The sequence below is a fragment of the Trematomus bernacchii genome, unplaced genomic scaffold (genome assembly GCF_902827165.1).
Source record: "Trematomus bernacchii unplaced genomic scaffold, fTreBer1.1, whole genome shotgun sequence".
Lineage (NCBI taxonomy): Eukaryota > Metazoa > Chordata > Actinopteri > Perciformes > Nototheniidae > Trematomus > Trematomus bernacchii.
The window spans coordinates 16,872,107-16,889,783 of record NW_022987593.1 but is presented as its reverse complement, the minus strand read 5'-3'; the positions used below and the strand labels follow the sequence as shown (position 1 = coordinate 16,889,783).

General features: G+C 42.1%; 1 protein-coding gene across 4 annotated transcripts in view; it reads right to left on the bottom strand.

Moving 5' to 3' along the window:
- Positions 1-2,658: 2,658 nt before the first annotated feature.
- Positions 2,659-17,677, bottom strand: part of abcc10 (ATP-binding cassette, sub-family C (CFTR/MRP), member 10) — a 38,815-nt gene continuing 23,796 nt past the window's right edge. For all 4 annotated transcript variants that reach the window (XM_034129744.1, XM_034129748.1, XM_034129746.1 and 1 more), the window contains exons 17-25: positions 17,143-17,335; positions 16,324-16,667; positions 15,511-15,680; positions 14,452-14,612; positions 13,704-13,957; positions 11,080-11,225; positions 8,300-8,397; positions 4,659-4,771; positions 2,659-3,754 (exon numbers count right to left, since the gene is read on the bottom strand). In XM_034129744.1, coding sequence (XP_033985635.1) covers positions 3,631-3,754; positions 4,659-4,771; positions 8,300-8,397; positions 11,080-11,225; positions 13,704-13,957; positions 14,452-14,612; positions 15,511-15,680; positions 16,324-16,667; positions 17,143-17,335 — 1,603 coding nt within the window. In that variant the 3' untranslated portion in view covers positions 2,659-3,630. The remainder of the gene's footprint in view (positions 3,755-4,658; positions 4,772-8,299; positions 8,398-11,079; positions 11,226-13,703; positions 13,958-14,451; positions 14,613-15,510; positions 15,681-16,323; positions 16,668-17,142; positions 17,336-17,677) is intronic.

Genomic DNA, 17,677 nt, shown 5'->3' with positions numbered 1-17,677 from the left:
CACACCCTCGTGCAAACACACCCGGACGACAACAACACGCCCTGCCTCTCGTAGCCTACTGTATGCATAAAACACAGAGACACACCACAACAGACAAAAGTACAACCTGTATCTCTGACCCACTTATACGTTAACACATCTGTTCCACACACACACACACACACACACACACACACACACACACACACACACACACACACACACACACACACACACACACACACACACACACACACACACACGCACACACACACACACACACACACACACGTATTTATTGCCTCTACTGTGACATGTCTCATACTTTAATGTTCAAAAAGCTCTTTATTTTTCTCATACTGCCTGTGCTGCAGCACCTCTTTTCACCCTCTGTCTGAAACCAGAGCCCAGTCTGCTCTGATTGGTTAGCTGGCCGGCTCTGTTGTGATTGGTCAACCGCTTAGAGATGTCCCACCCCTTAGCCTATCACGTACAATGTGTTGGAGCGCTAGCCAATAGGAACGCGAGTGTTTCATAATGATGTCACCATGTTCAGGAAGTTAACAAAGGAGTCAAATGGAGGCGTTTTAGGAAAATTAAATAGGTCATTTATTTTTTGTATCAATACTTGGAATCTGTGAAGTAAATAAAGCCGTCACATAAATGTAAAGGAATGAAAAGTACAATTTCTCCCTAAGAAATACTGAAGTCTATAAAGCAGCACAAATAATAAGTGCCTTTTGTCCTCAGGTGAAGACATCGTATAGTCAGAGCCTTTAAGCATGATATGTATTGTATTGTATGTTCTTTGTCCTGCACTTCCATATGTCTCTTTGTCTGTGAAAAGCCCACTCATTTTAAGGCATTATTGTTGAAACCTTGACATTCAGGAATCAGCACGGAGCAGAAAAACAAAACCCAAACACTCCCCTTGACAACGTGATAAACGTGTTAACATGAGAAAAAATGCTGACCTGAGCCAAAGGGAGTGGCAGGCGCACACGGTGTGACTCACTCTGAACACTGTGTGTGTGTGTGTGTGTGCGTGTGCGTGTGCGTGTGCGTGTGCGTGTGCGTGTGCGTGTGTGGAGAGAAAAGAGAGATTTCAGTTGCGTTCACACACTCATTGCGTAACTCTACCTGGAAACTGTGATGTTTGATGAGATTAACTTCACTCAGGCTAACCTGGTGAACATGAAACAGGTGTGACGGCTATTTTTAATACAAAACAAACTGATGTATTAAAAGGTACAGCAATTATAAACAACACGGGTGTCAAAACCAGAAAGAGCAAAACCACAACAAGATAAATGTTTTCCAAATGATTTATAGAGGATTACATTAAATGCATCACATATAAATCATGCGTAATGTAATGATGTAGTGATATAAAGTTAAGATAAGGGCTGCCATATTCAATACAGCCATACATTGATTGACATAAATCTAATTGTCAGATATTTTGATAATCTATTAATTGTTAGGAGTCATTTTTTTAGCAAAAATGCAAAAATATTAAATGGTTTTAGGCAGAGAGATTTTTCGGGACTCGTGACTCGACTCGGACTTGCGCACTAATTGACGCAACTCGGACTCGTGAATTCTCGCGCACGATGACTTGGACTCGGACTCGAACACAGGTAATGATGACTCGGACTCTGACTCGACTCGGACACTCGGACTTGGACTCGAACACAGGTAATGATGACTCGGACTCGACTCGGACACTCCTTGGGTGACTCGGACTTGGACTCGGACACAGGTAATGATGACTCGGACTCTGACTCGACTCGGACACTCCTTGGGTGACTCGGACTCGGACTCGAACACAGGTAATGATGACTCGGACTCGACTCGGACACTCCTTGGGTGACTCGGACTCGAACACAGGTAATGATGACTCGGACTCTGACTCGACTCGGACACTCGGACTTGGACTCGAACACAGGTAATGATGACTCGGACTCGACTCGGACACTCCTTGGGTGACTCGGACTTGGACTCGGACACAGGTAATGATGACTCGGACTCTGACTCGACTCGGACACTCCTTGGGTGACTCGGACTCGAACACAGGTAATGATGACTCGGACTCGACTCGGACACTCCTTGGGTGACTCGGACTCGACTCGGACACTCCTTGGGTGACTCGGACTCGAACACAGGTAATGATGACTCGGACTCTGACTCGACTCGGACACTCGGACACGAACACAGGTAATGATGACTCGGACTCGACTCGGACACTCCTTGGGTGACTCGGACTCGAACACAGGTAATGATGACTCGGACTCTGACTCGACTCGGACACTCGGACTTGGACTCGAACACAGGTAATGATGACTCGGACTCTGACTCGACTCGGACACTCGGACTTGGACTCGAACACAGGTAATGATGACTCGGACTCGACTCGGACACTCCTTGGGTGACTCGGACTTGGACTCGGACTCGAAGAGTGGGGACTCGAGAGTGACTTGGACTCGTGAATTGGTGACTTGACTACAACACTGGTTTTAGGTTCTCAAACCATCTTTTTGATTATAGTTAAATGATTATTTTGTGAATTTAGCCATTTAATGTTGTCATAGTGTATCTAGGAAATTGGGCACACAGGCATTTTTCACTGTTTCTGGACGTTTTACAGACAAAACCTTTAATGAGGTGATGAAAACAACCGTTATTTGAACGTTTATTCATGTCCCTTAAACATGTTTTTACAGTATAAAACCGTCAGGGTGATAAATGTTTCGATGTTTACACAGGTTTGTAAAAAGTGAATGACAGTTGTTTATAACGGATACATGAGAGGACAAACACACTGAAGGATTTAAACTCTGTCTCCAGGAAGAGTAAATATTCTCCATGACTGACGGCCAATTATTTGCAGAGAAGACAAATAATGTATTGTGACAACATGCCCTCTGGTTATAAAAAAGACCGTGTGGTTTCGAAATTTAAAAAAACACACACTTATAAAAATTGTAGTGTCGTCCAAAACGTGTGAGTTTGTGATTTTACGATAAATGTTAATAAGGTTGACCTTTATGGTTTTATCATTAACATTCATCAAATGCAGCTGCTTTTCATTCAGAACAAATAACAATAAAGGCATAAAACCGAATAATAACAATTAAAAATACAAAACAAAAGATGAGAATTAAATTAATTAAATAAAAATAAAATGATAAATACATGTGTTGTCGATTGGTTGGTCACCCTGCTTATGTGAGATTTGACAATATTGATAAAAAACTATTTTAAGAATCTATTTCAACTCGGATTTTCAGTTTTTATGCACTTTTTATTAGAAAAAATGCAATGGTAATGTAAATAAATTATAATAAAGGACCTTAAATTCCTCACAATTCAATTGTAAGAAACCTACGTATTACAATAATCACTTTAAAGAAACTAAATTTCAGCTGGAAATAAGAAAATAGGATCATAAACGCACTGCTCATTGCTTCCAAGTCCAAAAAGGAGCAGGAAATTCCCCATTTCTCTGCAGAAACAGTAAAAAGCAGCAACACTTGTGATCAGGACGGAGCTGAAGAAAGCAGGAAGTTTCCAGGAAGCTATTCAAGGTAAAAAACTATACAAATAAAGCTGTTTCTCTTCTTTCAGTGTCTCTTATCCGTCTCACTCTCTCTAACCGACCATCCTCTGGAAGATGGAGTCGTCTGATTGGCAGAGAGCGGCCGGGGTGTCAAACTCCACAACCTTCCCAGCATGCATCACCAGCACCCTGTCGCAGTCCATGATGGTGTTGATCCTGCACACACAAATACAAAAAATAATGTTTTTTTCGCATATTTTAATAAAAAGATCCGTTTAAATTAAGGTTTTTATTCGACAAAGAAAGACTGGATCAAAGCCTTAGGGGCGGCAGTAGCTCAGTCTGTAGTCAGTCCTTTATAGCCCAACATTAGCCACCTTTAGCTTAGCGGTGGTGATGTGAAGTCATGTGACCGTGCTGTAGTTCCTTTATAGCCCAACATTAGCCACCTTTAGCTTAGCGGTGGTGACGTGAAGTCATGTGACCGTGCTGTAGTTCCTTTATAGCCCATCATTAGCCACCTTTAGCTTAGCGGTGGTGACGTGAAGTCATGTGACCGTGCTGTAGTTCCTTTATAGCCCAACATTAGCCGCCTTTAGCTTAGCGGTTGTGACGTGAAGTCATGTGACCGTGCTGTAGTTCCTTTATAGCCCAACATTAGCCGCCTTTAGCTTAGCGGTGGTGACGTGAAGTCATGTGACCGTGCTGTAGTTCCTTTATAGCCCAACATTAGCCGCCTTTAGCTTAGCGGTGGTGACGTGAAGTCATGTGACCGTGCTGTAGTTCCTTTATAGCCCAACATTAGCCACCTTTAGCTTAGCGGTGGTGACGTGAAGTCATGTGACCGTGCTGTAGTTCCTTTATAGCCCAACATTAGCTTGTTGTGGTGTTAATATGTGGAGATTATGCTGCTGAGTATGTGTAAGTGTCATAAACATTTGTTTGATTTTCTGAAATATTAAAACATCCAATATACAAATCCTGTTGCTCTTTGTCGAGGCAGCCCTTATGATGCTAATTTATGCTCATATATATGGAGCGTAATAACTACACTTGGCTTTCTTCTGTTTAGTTTTGACTCAGGGGTCAAATTGGCATGGATTTTAGGAAAAACGTCTACCTGTGTGCGATAGTGAGGACGGTCTTGTCCCGAAACTTCTCTCTGATGGTCTGCTGCAGCAGTTTGTCCGTCTTCTGATCCACGCTGGCTGTGGCTTCATCGATACACAGGACCTGCATGAGAGGAAAACACATTAATTCTGTGTTTTATTAGAACCAGAAGTTACAGCATTAATGTGGAATAACCTGGACAGATGGTAAAAGAGAGACACACAAAACACTGTACTTGTGTCAGAGGTTCATTCAGTAAAAATCAATAATATATGATGCATACAGTATGGACACCTTTTTCTGCAGGGTTACTGAACTGAATTGCATTGTGTGCTGCTTTCATTGTGTCCAATACTGTTGATGAAGATTAGGTGTTGGTAGTTGCGGCACGAAATACAGATCAGCAGTGATGAAATGACTGTGTGTATTTTGGATTACCCTTGTAACAACTGGAGGTGTGCAGTGTGTGATTGTGTAATGGCTTTAAAACCGTGAAGAAATATCAGGTTTTATTTGTGAGAACAAACGTCAGTGTGATAAAAATAGAAGGAAGATTACCAAGAAAGGGTGCGGCAATAAACTGAGTCATAATCCAAAAGATTTGCATAAAATCAGACCCTGTTTTCGACAGCGTTTATTGAGCCATTACATTTTTGCTTTAGGGCAACAACAATTATTCTCATTATTGAATCACATACTTGATGTTCTTCTTGACTAATCTAGTCGTTTTTTGGGGTGTAAATAATCGGGGATCAGCAGAAAATAACTACCACAGTTCCCAAAAGATGTCTTCACGTCACTTAATGCTCTGTTTTCCATGACAAACAGTCCAAAAAGAGACATCAATATACTGTACAGTTGAGACACTTTTTCACATTTAAGAAACTGAAAACAGAGATTATTTGGTAAGTATTTCTCTCTATAAATAATTGTTGGAGAAAATACAAGGTGTCTTCTTTATTATGGGTTTTCTGATGGTGTGTGTGACCTTGCAGCTGCCTCTTCGTAGATAGGAGAAGGCAGGGCATAATTCATGTTGTTGATACCAACGAGAGCACACACACTTTGTCTCCTCTCCTCTTTGAGGGGCAAAGAGCAACACTGCCTTTCCAGAGATGTCCCGACACCTTCCCGACACCTGATGACGCCAAACCGATTTACGACACTGTTTGGTACCTCCTGACTTTAGACTATATAAGCTTGATGTTACTTCCTGCTCCTTTGAGCAGCATACCTCATGTGTGTGAGTTGAACCATATCCTTTGTATGTGACTTAACTCTGCTCCTTCTTGCAAGAATAAATTAGTACCTGACTATTGATTCTCAACCCGGTGTCGTAATATTTTCCTAACAATAATAGAAACTATTAACCTGTTAGACCCCAAGCCTGTTTTTCGGGTTTCAGGCTCGAAAATGACATGCCCAGAACAAATGACTATAACTTCACTTCTAAAAGGGTTAAATTAATAATCTTTTTTCTCAAAGCAAGGTTACATCTGTGAGATGGATGTAGACTTATCAGAATCAATATAGATGTTTCTGTGTCAGAGTGAATTCAGATGGAACATAGTAAAAAAGTGTAAATTCTTACCTCCGCCTAACAAAAAAACATTACTTATAGTGAAAACCACCCTTGCATGATGGGTTAGTAGCCTAAAAGCTTTAGGAATCCAAAGTATAACATATAATAAGTACCCTGTATCAAGATTGAGGCAAAACAAGTGAAAATTGACCTTTTTAGAGATATTTAGGGAAAAAAAGTCCAGGCGGACTAAGCTTTGTTCACATTTGGGCACATCTGGTTCCATCAGTGCCATTTCACCTTTTTCAGGTACCAGACTATAAAAATCATTTTATAACATTGAACTATGAATAGAATAGTTGCAGCTCTAATATACTGTGGTTTTGATTTCATAGAGAAGCATAAAGCATGTAATCCAGAGTGTTTTCATTTGATCTCATTGATATCAGCGTCATTTAATATTCACTTTCCGACAGCATCATCAGAGCTGGATTAAGTTACTGTTAATACAATCTGCCTCTCCTGCTGCTGCTTTATACTAAAAGCATTCAACTTAGGTCATTTTTCAACATTTTTAAACACTGCAGGAACAAGAGAATTAAACCGCAGTGACCTTTTAGATTTGCATAACTACAAAACTCCACTCTGCCCTGCTGTTGTGTGACAAACATCACATCGTGTGCATCATGAAACCAGTCATGTTGCCTGTGGCGTCGTGGAAAACATCTTTAAAGGCTTCATTTTCAAAAGACTCGTTTGGTTGCACTGTAAACAAATACAAGAGGTGAAGTATCCCACAGGCAATACGACTACCTGAACTCTGTGAAGTGCCCCGATAAACATTCATCTGTTTGTCATCTTGCAATCTACTTATTTATCTAAATAGTTATCACCGCAATAAACCGTATTTAATTTAATCTTACCGTACAATATTTCATTTCACATTTTCTATTGACATGTATATAAACTTCTTGCACTATTCTTTATTTGTATTTCATTCTATATGTTGCATTGTTGGAGGAGTATAATGAATAATACAACTATTTATATAGCACCTTTCATGCTTGACGCAGCCCGAAGTGCTTTACAGAGTATGACAAAAAATGACAATAAGAAATGAGGAACATAATTAAAAACAGGGTATAAACAAACAGAAAGAGTTATATCACTGAACAATAAAACATGAACAGTGATACTACTAAATATGTTATGATCCGTATTAGTTTTCCCTGTTTTATTTTATCTCGTCAAGATCTGTCTTTGGTTTCCTGTTTTAATTTGAAAAGTGTTTACCCCCGAAAAAGAGACAGGGTTGTGTTTTCTGACACTGTGTGAGTTCCCCGACACACCGGGGACACATATTTCTGTATAAAAGACATCAAAAAGTGCATTTTGCATGATAGGTCCCCTTTAAAGTGGACCTATCATGCTATATTTGAATAATATAGTGTAGGACCATACCTATATAAGGCATATTTATACTTTTATTTCTTCAAAATACCAAACAGATCATGCATTTTAGCCATGCCTCATTTTGCTCAATTTGACAATTTCTAGCTCTGTTTTTGCAAGGGCAGATTCAGTGAGAACAGCACCACCTACAGGCCTGGCATATGTACTACAGCGTCTCCAGCGCTTTCGAACGGCAATGGCCGTGGCTGTCTCCTCCTGATTGGTGGAGTTGGCCCAATAGCCGTAGCGCCACCGTCCTGACGTCAGGACAGTGTTCAAATCTGGATCAGTTTTTATCAGATCCGTTGCAGCCCCTTTTTTAGAGATTTGGGTATGGAGGAAAATAGAGAGGGTTGTGTTTTCTGACACTTGGTGAGTTCCCTGGAACACCGGGGACACATATTCATGTATAAAAGACGTACAAAAGTGCATTTTGCATGATAGGTCCCCTTTAAGTTCTGGTTTCTCTTTCAGTCTTTGTGAGAGTCTTGAAGTCGTTGGAAGGATTTTGTTCTGAGCGATTTAATGTTTTGCCTTGCCTTGTTTTACTTTTATTTCCCTGGCCTAGTTCCGCAAATAAAATATTTTTGATTTCAACCAATTTTCTGCATTTGCCCTCCAGCCGTGACAAAAAAAATACAATTTCCCCAAAATGATGATGAGGGGGGGGGTCTCACCTTGGCCTGGGTCAGCAGAGCTCTGCAGAGACACAGCAGCTGCCTCTGACCCACAGAGAAGCTCCTCCCTCTCTCTCCAACCTCTGCACCCAGACCGCCTGAGGAGGAAACATCAGGTGAGCATCAGCCTGGTTTACATACGTGCAAATAGGAAGCATTTACATGTTGCTTTTTAGACGAAAGACTCCTTAATTCAAGCTTGACATAACGTTAAGTTGTTTTATTTATAGTCCATGATAGTAGATTAAAGTCTTCTCCTCTCAACCCCTCTTTACTGAAAAGAAATATGAGATTAATACAAATAAACAACCAAATCTAAGGTTGATATGACTTCTAAGCTTGATTGTATGTAACATGATCAGTCACGCTGTGTTATTGTGTCACCTCTCCTGGGTGCACCCTTCCTTCAGATGTTTTTAAGAACAATCTGCCTGAGAGGATTAAAGCTGGTGTTACCTGACAGGAATAATGGAGGGTGGAGTGCACTGTGAGAAATAAAAGGCCCTGAGTCAGCTGAATGGATTCAAAACAGACACGCCTCGCGTTAATAAGCTGCTCATCCCATATTCACTTCATTATTCATTTGATATTTTATATTGTTGCATTGACTCAGTTGTCTTGTGTCTTATCTGTCAGAGAGAAACCATTATTTATTTTATTATCATACATTTAGCCTCCTTGTGTCTATTAACCTGATCAAATGTTATATGTTGCTGCATGTAAGTTTTAAAGTTCTTAACAAATCATCTGAGGGGAGTTTCTTGTTGTGTATTTTTGTGTCATTCTGTAAAGCACTTTGAGCTGCATGTGTTGTATGAAAAGTGCTGTATAAATAAAGCTTTATTATTATTATTAACTATTATCTAAATAGTTATCTAAATATTAAAAAACGTATTTAATTGTGTCTTAATGTACATTATTTAATTTCATATTCTGTTCTTGTACATATCATATTCTATTTACATGTATACAGACTTCTTGCACTACTTTTAATTTGTATTTTTGTATTATATTATATATGTTGCATCGTTGGAGGAGCTCAGGTCAAAATAATGTCCTTGCCTTTTCTACACTGTAGCTTTGTGCATATGACAATACAACCTTTGAATCTTGAAACTCCCTGGTTATATTCAAGATTCAAGGTTCAAGGTTCAAGGCTTTTATTGTCATGTGCACAGAGCTGCAGTGTATAAATATCAATGAAAGGTCCCAGGCTCCTCCAACAGTGCAACACAATAACACAGAAATAATAGTTAAAATAGTGCAAGGAGAGTCTATATACAAGTAATTGGGATATGACCAGAGGTGGGAAGTAGTGGAGTACAAATACTTAGTTACTGTACTTAAGTACATGTTTCTGGTATCAGTACTTTACGCCACTACTTACTTTTCTGACGGCTTTTTACTTTGACTTCTTACATGTTGAACACAAATACCTGTACTTTCTACTTCTTACATTTTGAACCCAAATACCTGTACTTTCTACTTCTTACATTTTGAACACAAATACCTGTACTTTCTACTTCTTACATGTTGAACACAAATACCTGTACTTTCTACTTCTTACATGTTGAACTCAAATACCTGTACTTTCTACTTCTTACATGTTGAACACAAATACCTGTACTTTCTACTTCTTACATGTTGAACCCTAATACCTGTACTTTCTACTTCTTACATGTTGAACACAAATACCTGTACTTTCTACTTCTTACATTTTGAACTCAAATACCTGTACTTTCTACTTCTTACATGTTGAACACAAATACCTGTACTTTCTACTTCTTACATTTTGAACACAAATACCTGTACTTTCTACTTCTCACATTTTCCAAACAGGCTGGTTCCTTTAGTTTGAATGTGTGTTTGGTGGCGTGATCATTATTATTTAGAGTCATTGCGTGCCTATTGCTTTGAACACGATCCGTGTATCCATCATTTCCTGGTCTTCTCTAAAGAAGAGGGACCAATGAAAACGTTGTCATGTTGCCGTTGTTCAGCATGGAAACATTCATTAGCTAACAATGACATTATTGTTCTATTGATATAAAGGGAGGTCAGGTACTCTTTAAAACAGATGGTATTTATGGGTACTTTTTACTTAAAGTGGACCTATCATGCTATATTTGAATAATATAGTGTAGGACCATACCTATATAAGGCAAATTTATACTTTTTTTTTTTCAAAATACCAAACAGATCATGCATTTTAGCCATGCCTCATTTCGCTCAATTTGCACTTTTTTAGCTCTGTTTTTGCAAGGGCAGATTCTGTGAGAACAGCACCACCTACAGGCCTGGCATATGTACTACAGCGTCTCCAGCGCTTTCGAACGGCAATGGCCGTGGCTGTCTCCTCCTGATTGGTGGAGTTGGCCCAATAGCCGTAGCGCCACCGTCCTGACGTCAGGACAGTGTTCAAATCTGGATCAGTTTTTATCAGATCCGTTGCAGCCCCTTTTTTAGAGATTTGGGTATGGAGGAAAATAGAGAGGGTTGTGTTTTCTGACACTTGGTGAGTTCCCTGGAACACCGGGGACACATATTCATGTAGAAAAGACGTACAAAAGTGCATTTTGCATGATAGGTCCCCTTTAAGTACATTTCAAAGCCCATACTTCTTTACTTTTACTTGAGTAAAGAAGTTTAGTCAGTACTTCTACTTTTACCAGAGTATTTTTAAACACGAGTATCTGTACTTCTACTTGAGTAAAGGATGTGTGTACTTGTGCCCTCTCTGGATATGATATATTAGATAAATATATATTCTCTCCCCTCACCCATCCTGAGCACCACAGCGCTGAGGTGGCACTGCTGCAGGACGTCCAGCAGCTGATGATCAGAGTGACGCTCACACGGGTCCAGATTCTCTCTGATCGACCCGCTGAACAGGAAGGGGTCCTGAGGGATGATCGCCAGCCGGGACCTGCAGGGGGCGCCACCACAGAAGAAGAGTCAATGTACACTTTGTAAAATAAGGCAAGATTATTTATATAGCACTTTTCAACACAAGGCAATTCAAAGTGCTTTACAAAAATGAAAGACTTTAAAGGTCCCCTATTATCCTGTTTTTCATCAATATATTCCAGGTCTCAGATATATACAGAACATGTCTCTGATTGGCTGAAATACCAAACAGATCATTGCAGCATCCCATAATCCCCTCTGTTTCAGCCCTGTTTCCAAAGTGCTGATTCTCTGTTACTTTAGATGAAAATAAGGAGCCCCTCCCCACGCCCCTCTGAGAGATATTTGGTTACAAAGAACACAAAATGCGCTTTCACACCGGAGTACTTTTCCCGTTTAGTTCCGATAGTTCCTGGGATTTTGCGTTCACACCAAAAAGAGAACTTAGTAAAGAGAACTTTTCCCCCCTTTTTAGTCCCTGCTAGAGAGGTGGTACTTTCCTGGGGAGAAAAAAAGTTCAAATTTCTGATTGGCTGGGCGAATTGCAAACCACGCCCCGTAAAACTCTGAAAAGTTTTGTTGGCATTAGCATTAGCATTAGCCCCGCGCACAAACGCAGAGAGACTAACTTATGGCATGTTACGTGCTCCCTTTTTCTGTTGTCTTCTCTGTCTCTCTGCTGCGCAGGTACACCTGGTCCGCCCCTGGCTCCGCCTCCCCCAGGTGTCCTAATTCCATTCAGCTGGGGACTTAAAAGGAGAAGCTGGAGGAGAAGAGATCTCTCTCCTGATCCTTATGCCGGAAGACTCCGTCCGAGGACAATCTCTCTCTGCTGTTTGGATCTGTAGATCCTTTGTGTTAATTTGGCAATATGTGTACTCTGGAGGATCTGGGAGTATAGGTTTTCGCGGCTTTATTTTACCCGTAGGGTTTTGTTAGATCTCTGGGTAGGGGAGGGAAGCTCTGGGTCCTACGGCCAGAGGACTGGTTGGCCCAGGCCCCCTTCTTCTTTTGTTTGTTTTTGCCGTCCTCCAGACGTGGTTCGTTTGCCGGTGGGCACATGTGAGTAACGGCGGTGCGCTTTAATAAATGCTCGCCGACAAGTGCTGCGTGTTTTGTGTGGTTTATTTTATGTTGCGGGTCTTCCCACGAGCCACTACCACTTGGTAGAGGACGGGTCGTAACATATGGGGGCTCGTCCAAAGACTGTCTCGGGCAGGTGCCGGTGTTTTTCTTTTGTAGAATGGCCCTTGACAGCATGTGCTTTGTTTGTGTGCAGTGTAGAGTTGCCTAAATAGTCTACCTGATTTCTGGTTCGGGTGAGTTTCACGTTAGTATGGATTTTGACTTGGAGGAGTTTGCTAAGGTTCCAACTCGGGGGAAGTTTGATGCTTGTAACAAACAGCAGCTGGAGTTAATCGCAGGCAGGTTTAACGTTCCGTATAGTAAACAAAGCAAGAAACAGGTCATTAAAGAACAGCTGTTGGCTGCGCTGGTAGAGCAGGAAGTGTTATCGGAGGAGGAGGGGGGCGTTGCTGGTTTTCCCAAAGACGAGGAGACAGAGGTCTCTCCGACAATGAGCGAGCTTCAACTTCAGCTGGAGTTGCGTAAACTGATGATTAGAGAGAAGGAGATTGACAATAAACTGAGAGAGAAGGAGATCGATTGTAATCTCGAAATCAGGAAACTTGAGGAGGAGACTAATCGGTTGTTTCGTTTAAAGGAGCTGGAGTTGACGGCATTATCGCACCACACTCAGCAGTTGGACTCGGCACAATCACATGACTTTGACGTGGGTAGATATACTCGATTTATCCCGGTGTTTCACGAGAAAGATGTTGACAATTATATTATCCTTTTTGAACGGGTAGCAACCACGTTGAAATGGCCTAAAAATATGTGGACCGTTATGCTGCAGTGCGTTCTCACGGGTAAAGCACAGGAGGTGTATGCTTTTGCCGTCCTCCAGACGTGGTTCGTTTGCCGGTGGGCACATGTGAGTAACGGCGGTGCGCTTTAATAAATGCTCGCCGACAAGTGCTGCGTGTTTTGTGTGGTTTATTTTATGTTGCGGGTCTTCCCACGAGCCACTACCACTTGGTAGAGGACGGGTCGTAACATGGCAACACAAAAGAAGTGGTGGAGTTGAGGAGATGTCGGCGTTCTGGCGATTTACTCTGAAGGCTTCAGTAGAAGCTGCTGGGAATCCCAGCAGCTTCTACTGAAGCCAGTCCCCAACTCCGGGGACTTCCGGCCGGGGACTTCGGGTGGCAGTATACGCCGTGAAGTGGTTTGCGGCCTCCCAGTAAACCCAAAGCAGAAGAAGAAGAAGTGACGTCAGCGGCTTCATTTGCCTAATCCTCCCTCAGGGAACTTATTCCGGTGTGAACGCGATCTGCTCTTTAGTTCCATGGGGGCACTAAGTGCTGGGAACTAAGTTTTGCACAATAGGTGACCTTTAAAAGAGAAAGTGTATCAGCAGCTCCAGTGATCCTACCTGAGTTGATCCAGGCCCACGGTGCTGATGTCCAGGCCGTCCAATAGGATGTGTCCCTGGTCCAGCTCCACCATGCGGAACAGAGCCAGGAACAGAGTGGACTTCCCCGAGCCGGTGCGGCCCACGATGCCCAGCTTCTCCCCGGGTCGGACCACCATGCTGACCCCGTCCAGAGCGTTGGGGAGACCCTCTCTGTAGGAGAGGGCCACATTGTGGAGCTCTAATCCACCCTGATGGGGCCAGGCAGGGGGGAGCTGGGGAGGGAAGAGAGAGGAGGAGGGGAGGGAAGAGAGAGGAGGAAGGGAGGGAAGAGAGAGGAGGAAGGGAGGGAAGAGAGAGGAGGAGGGGAGGAACAACATGGGCATGAAAGTAAATACATAATAATAATAATAATAAAGCTATTTCTATATAACACTTTTCAAACAGCACGTGTATCTCAAAAGTGCTTTACAAAATGGCACACATCACATGTTAAAAATAAACAACAAGACATTCCCCTCAGATCAGATGTTAAGACCTTTACAGAGCCATGCTCTGCTGTGACCAACACTGCATGGTTCAATGTGTGTGTGTGTGTGTGTGTGTGTGTGTGTGTGTGTGTGTGTGTGTGTGTGTGTGTGTGTGTGTGTGTGTGTGTGTGTGTGTGTGTGTGTGTGTGTGTGTGTGTGTGTGTGTGTGTGTGTGTGTGTGTGTGTGTGTGTGTGTGTGTGTGTGTGTGTGTGTGTGTGTGTGTGTGTGTGCGTCTGACCTGTGAGTGGTGCTGCTGGGGCTCAGTGGGCAGGCCGCTGCAGTATTCCTCCGTCCTCTCCACGCTCACCAGCTGCATCTCCGTCTGAGTGAAGCTGTCGATGAGACTGCACAGCAGGTTAGTGATGGAGAGGGCGTAGGACAGGGAGAGGCCCACCAGACCTGGAGAGACACACAGATTACATTACATTACATTAGTTGCATAGAGGAAAAGTACCAAGACAACGATATGCAGTTTAGCATATAACCAGATGTGGAGTATATTTACATATGTATGGGAATAAACAGTGAGATATCATCATTATATGCAGGGAAGTATATAGCACAGTATAGGGTAAGGTATATAATGCAGTAGAAATAAAGCAGATATATACAGGATAGACGGTTGTAAAAAGTAAAAATACAAGTACTGAACCAAGAAAAAGCAGTTGAGCATCTGACCAAAAGTGGTATTTGGAGTAGAGTATTTTAATATATGTACGGGAATACATAGTAAGATATGAACATTACATACAGTAAGGTATATAGTACAGTATGGGGAAAGGTATATAACACAATACAAATATGGTGTTTACACTATAAATCATATATTTGCAGCATGGACAGTAGTAAAACCTATAACTACACTTTAGGTCTGATACATACAGGATAGTAACATAATCATCTTAATTTGTAAGGCTAGTTTAAGGACTACTGTGGTGCTATACTGTAACTTGGATAGGAGAGGGGCTGATTATAATTTGGGTCCTGTAAATGTTTAATTAACCAACTAAAGAAAAATCACCATGAGGAAACCTAAAGATACCTGTTCATTCACAAATAACAAAACAATAACTAGAGAAATGTTGATTTCACAGTCAAGAATAATTGTACAATTTAAAAAACACAACCCTCTGAATGATAAGATAAGAGAAGATGTACTTTATTGATCCTGATTTGGGAGATGTTTGCGTTGCAGCGGCATCAAAGACAAAGCATTACTCATAAGAGAAATTAAAAAAGTAGAAATAAACAATTCTAAACTGTAAACATCTCAATCAATGCAGTGCAGCAGACTCACCTGGGTCCACAGATTTGTTCTGGTGCTGCACGACGGCGATCACTCCGAGGCCCGTAACCACGGCAACACCAATCAGCTGCAGGCGGATGCTCAGCCACTGCATGGCGGCGACAGTGAGGAACAAACAGCGCTGATTCTGCTCCAGACGATGAGACACCTCCTCCTCAAACCTGCAACAACAGAACCACTCTGACTCTGTGACCGTGATCAGAGTGAGACATTACACTTTGTCTCCCCCCGGTGGTAGTGAGAGGTATCACACACACACACACACACACACACACACACACACACACACACACACACACACACACACACACACACACACACACACACACACACACACACACACACACACACACACCACACACACACACACACACACACACACACACACACACACACACACACACACACACACACACACACACACACACACACACACACACACACACACACACACACACACACACACACGTTGACGTTGATCACTTTGCTTTTTTACTTTAAAACGTTGTCTAAACGCTCAGTTTCTTGATGTCTTATTTATTTGGAGCATCCTCTCTAAAAATGTACTTATTTATTTGTTGTATATATATTTCTTTATTGTCGTTGTATTATTATTAACAATAATAATAAGTAAACTAGTATTATTGAATATTATTGTTATTATTAACAATAATTTAAAAGTTGTCAATATAACTATCTTTTTATTTTTCCATTTATAGAGGTATTTAAGTTGCTGATGGAAACTATACGAGCTCATAGTTAGATGAAAGTGTTAATAAGGCTGTAAAAAGCCCCCCCTCTCACCTGGATGAGCTGCCGCTGGCCCGGATGGTCCCCAGGCCGCTCAGCGTCTCGGAGAAGTGCGAGTAGACGGGCGACAGCGTGATGCTGCTCAGTCTCTTCAGCTCTCGGGACGTGTGTCTGTAGAAGCGCTGCGTGCGGTGGTAGATCAGAGCGAGGGGCAGCAGCAGCAGCAGCACCCAGGGGAGACCCCAGCTGATCACCACCAGCATGCCCAGCAGGGAGAACACGTTGGCCAGCAGGATGTTCAGCATGAAGGGCAGGCTGTCGTCCACCGTGTAGAGATCTGAGGAGAAACGGTTCAGGATGCGACCCATCGGGGTGGTGTCGAAGAACGAGACCGTGGCCTGAGGGGGAGGAGGGGGAGAGGAAGATGAGATTATGCTGCTCAAATAGTTATTTGTTATTCTCTGTTACGGTCTCAACAACCTGTAAGAACTGAGATCCTTTCTTCTTAGATTTTCAAACACGTCACACTTTTACATTTTTTCTAAAAACTAACCCAACATATTGCGACACATGGACAGTAATTCAGTTAAGTCTAGCTTTTACACCCCTACAAATAGTTTTTCCTCATGTGATTCATGTGTGCTGGTTTTTATAGAAATTGCTGAAAGAAAATGTCCCAATTCAGAAAATATATACATGATATTGTTGTATTACACTTATTGATGCCTATGCTTATAATCAAAGGTTAAAGTAATACTAGTGGAGTAGAAGTTCAAAGTAGCAGAAAATAGAAATACTGAACGTACTGTATAATTGTATTTAAGTACCGTACTTGAGTAAATATGTACTTATGAACTGCTCAGATATTCTCACCTTGAGCACGCTGTCCAGCAGGCGGCTGTGGATGACGGTGGCGGCGCAGATCGCTCCGTAAGCGAAGAGGAACGCTCTGAGCGCCGTGAAGACGGTGTTCCCTGCTGCGATGGAGCTGTACACCGTCAGGTAAAACCTCACTTCAGAGCTGATGTTACTGGAGGGGAGCGTTTGTACCGAGGAGAGAGGAGACCTGCAGGGGAGGGAGGTTTTAAAGATATCAGAGAATAGAAAGATCCACATAATAATAATAATCAGGTCCTTCAGAAGCGAGGCAAGAATCCTTCCTAGCCTCGGAAAACGAAGAATGGTGGAACAGGCTAGCAGGTGTGGGTCATATAAGGCCGTGCCTTAAATGGAGCGCGATTTCTGCCAAAGATTTTGAAAATTGGTCCGTGCGCAAAGCATTGTGGGGATTTTAGGACTGCGGAGGATACACGTGTGTGAGTTTGTTCTAAAGCGATATTGTGTAAACCTGGTGTTTTCAACTCCAATTAAAAATGGTATTGATTGCATCTCTCACATGAGGCCTCCA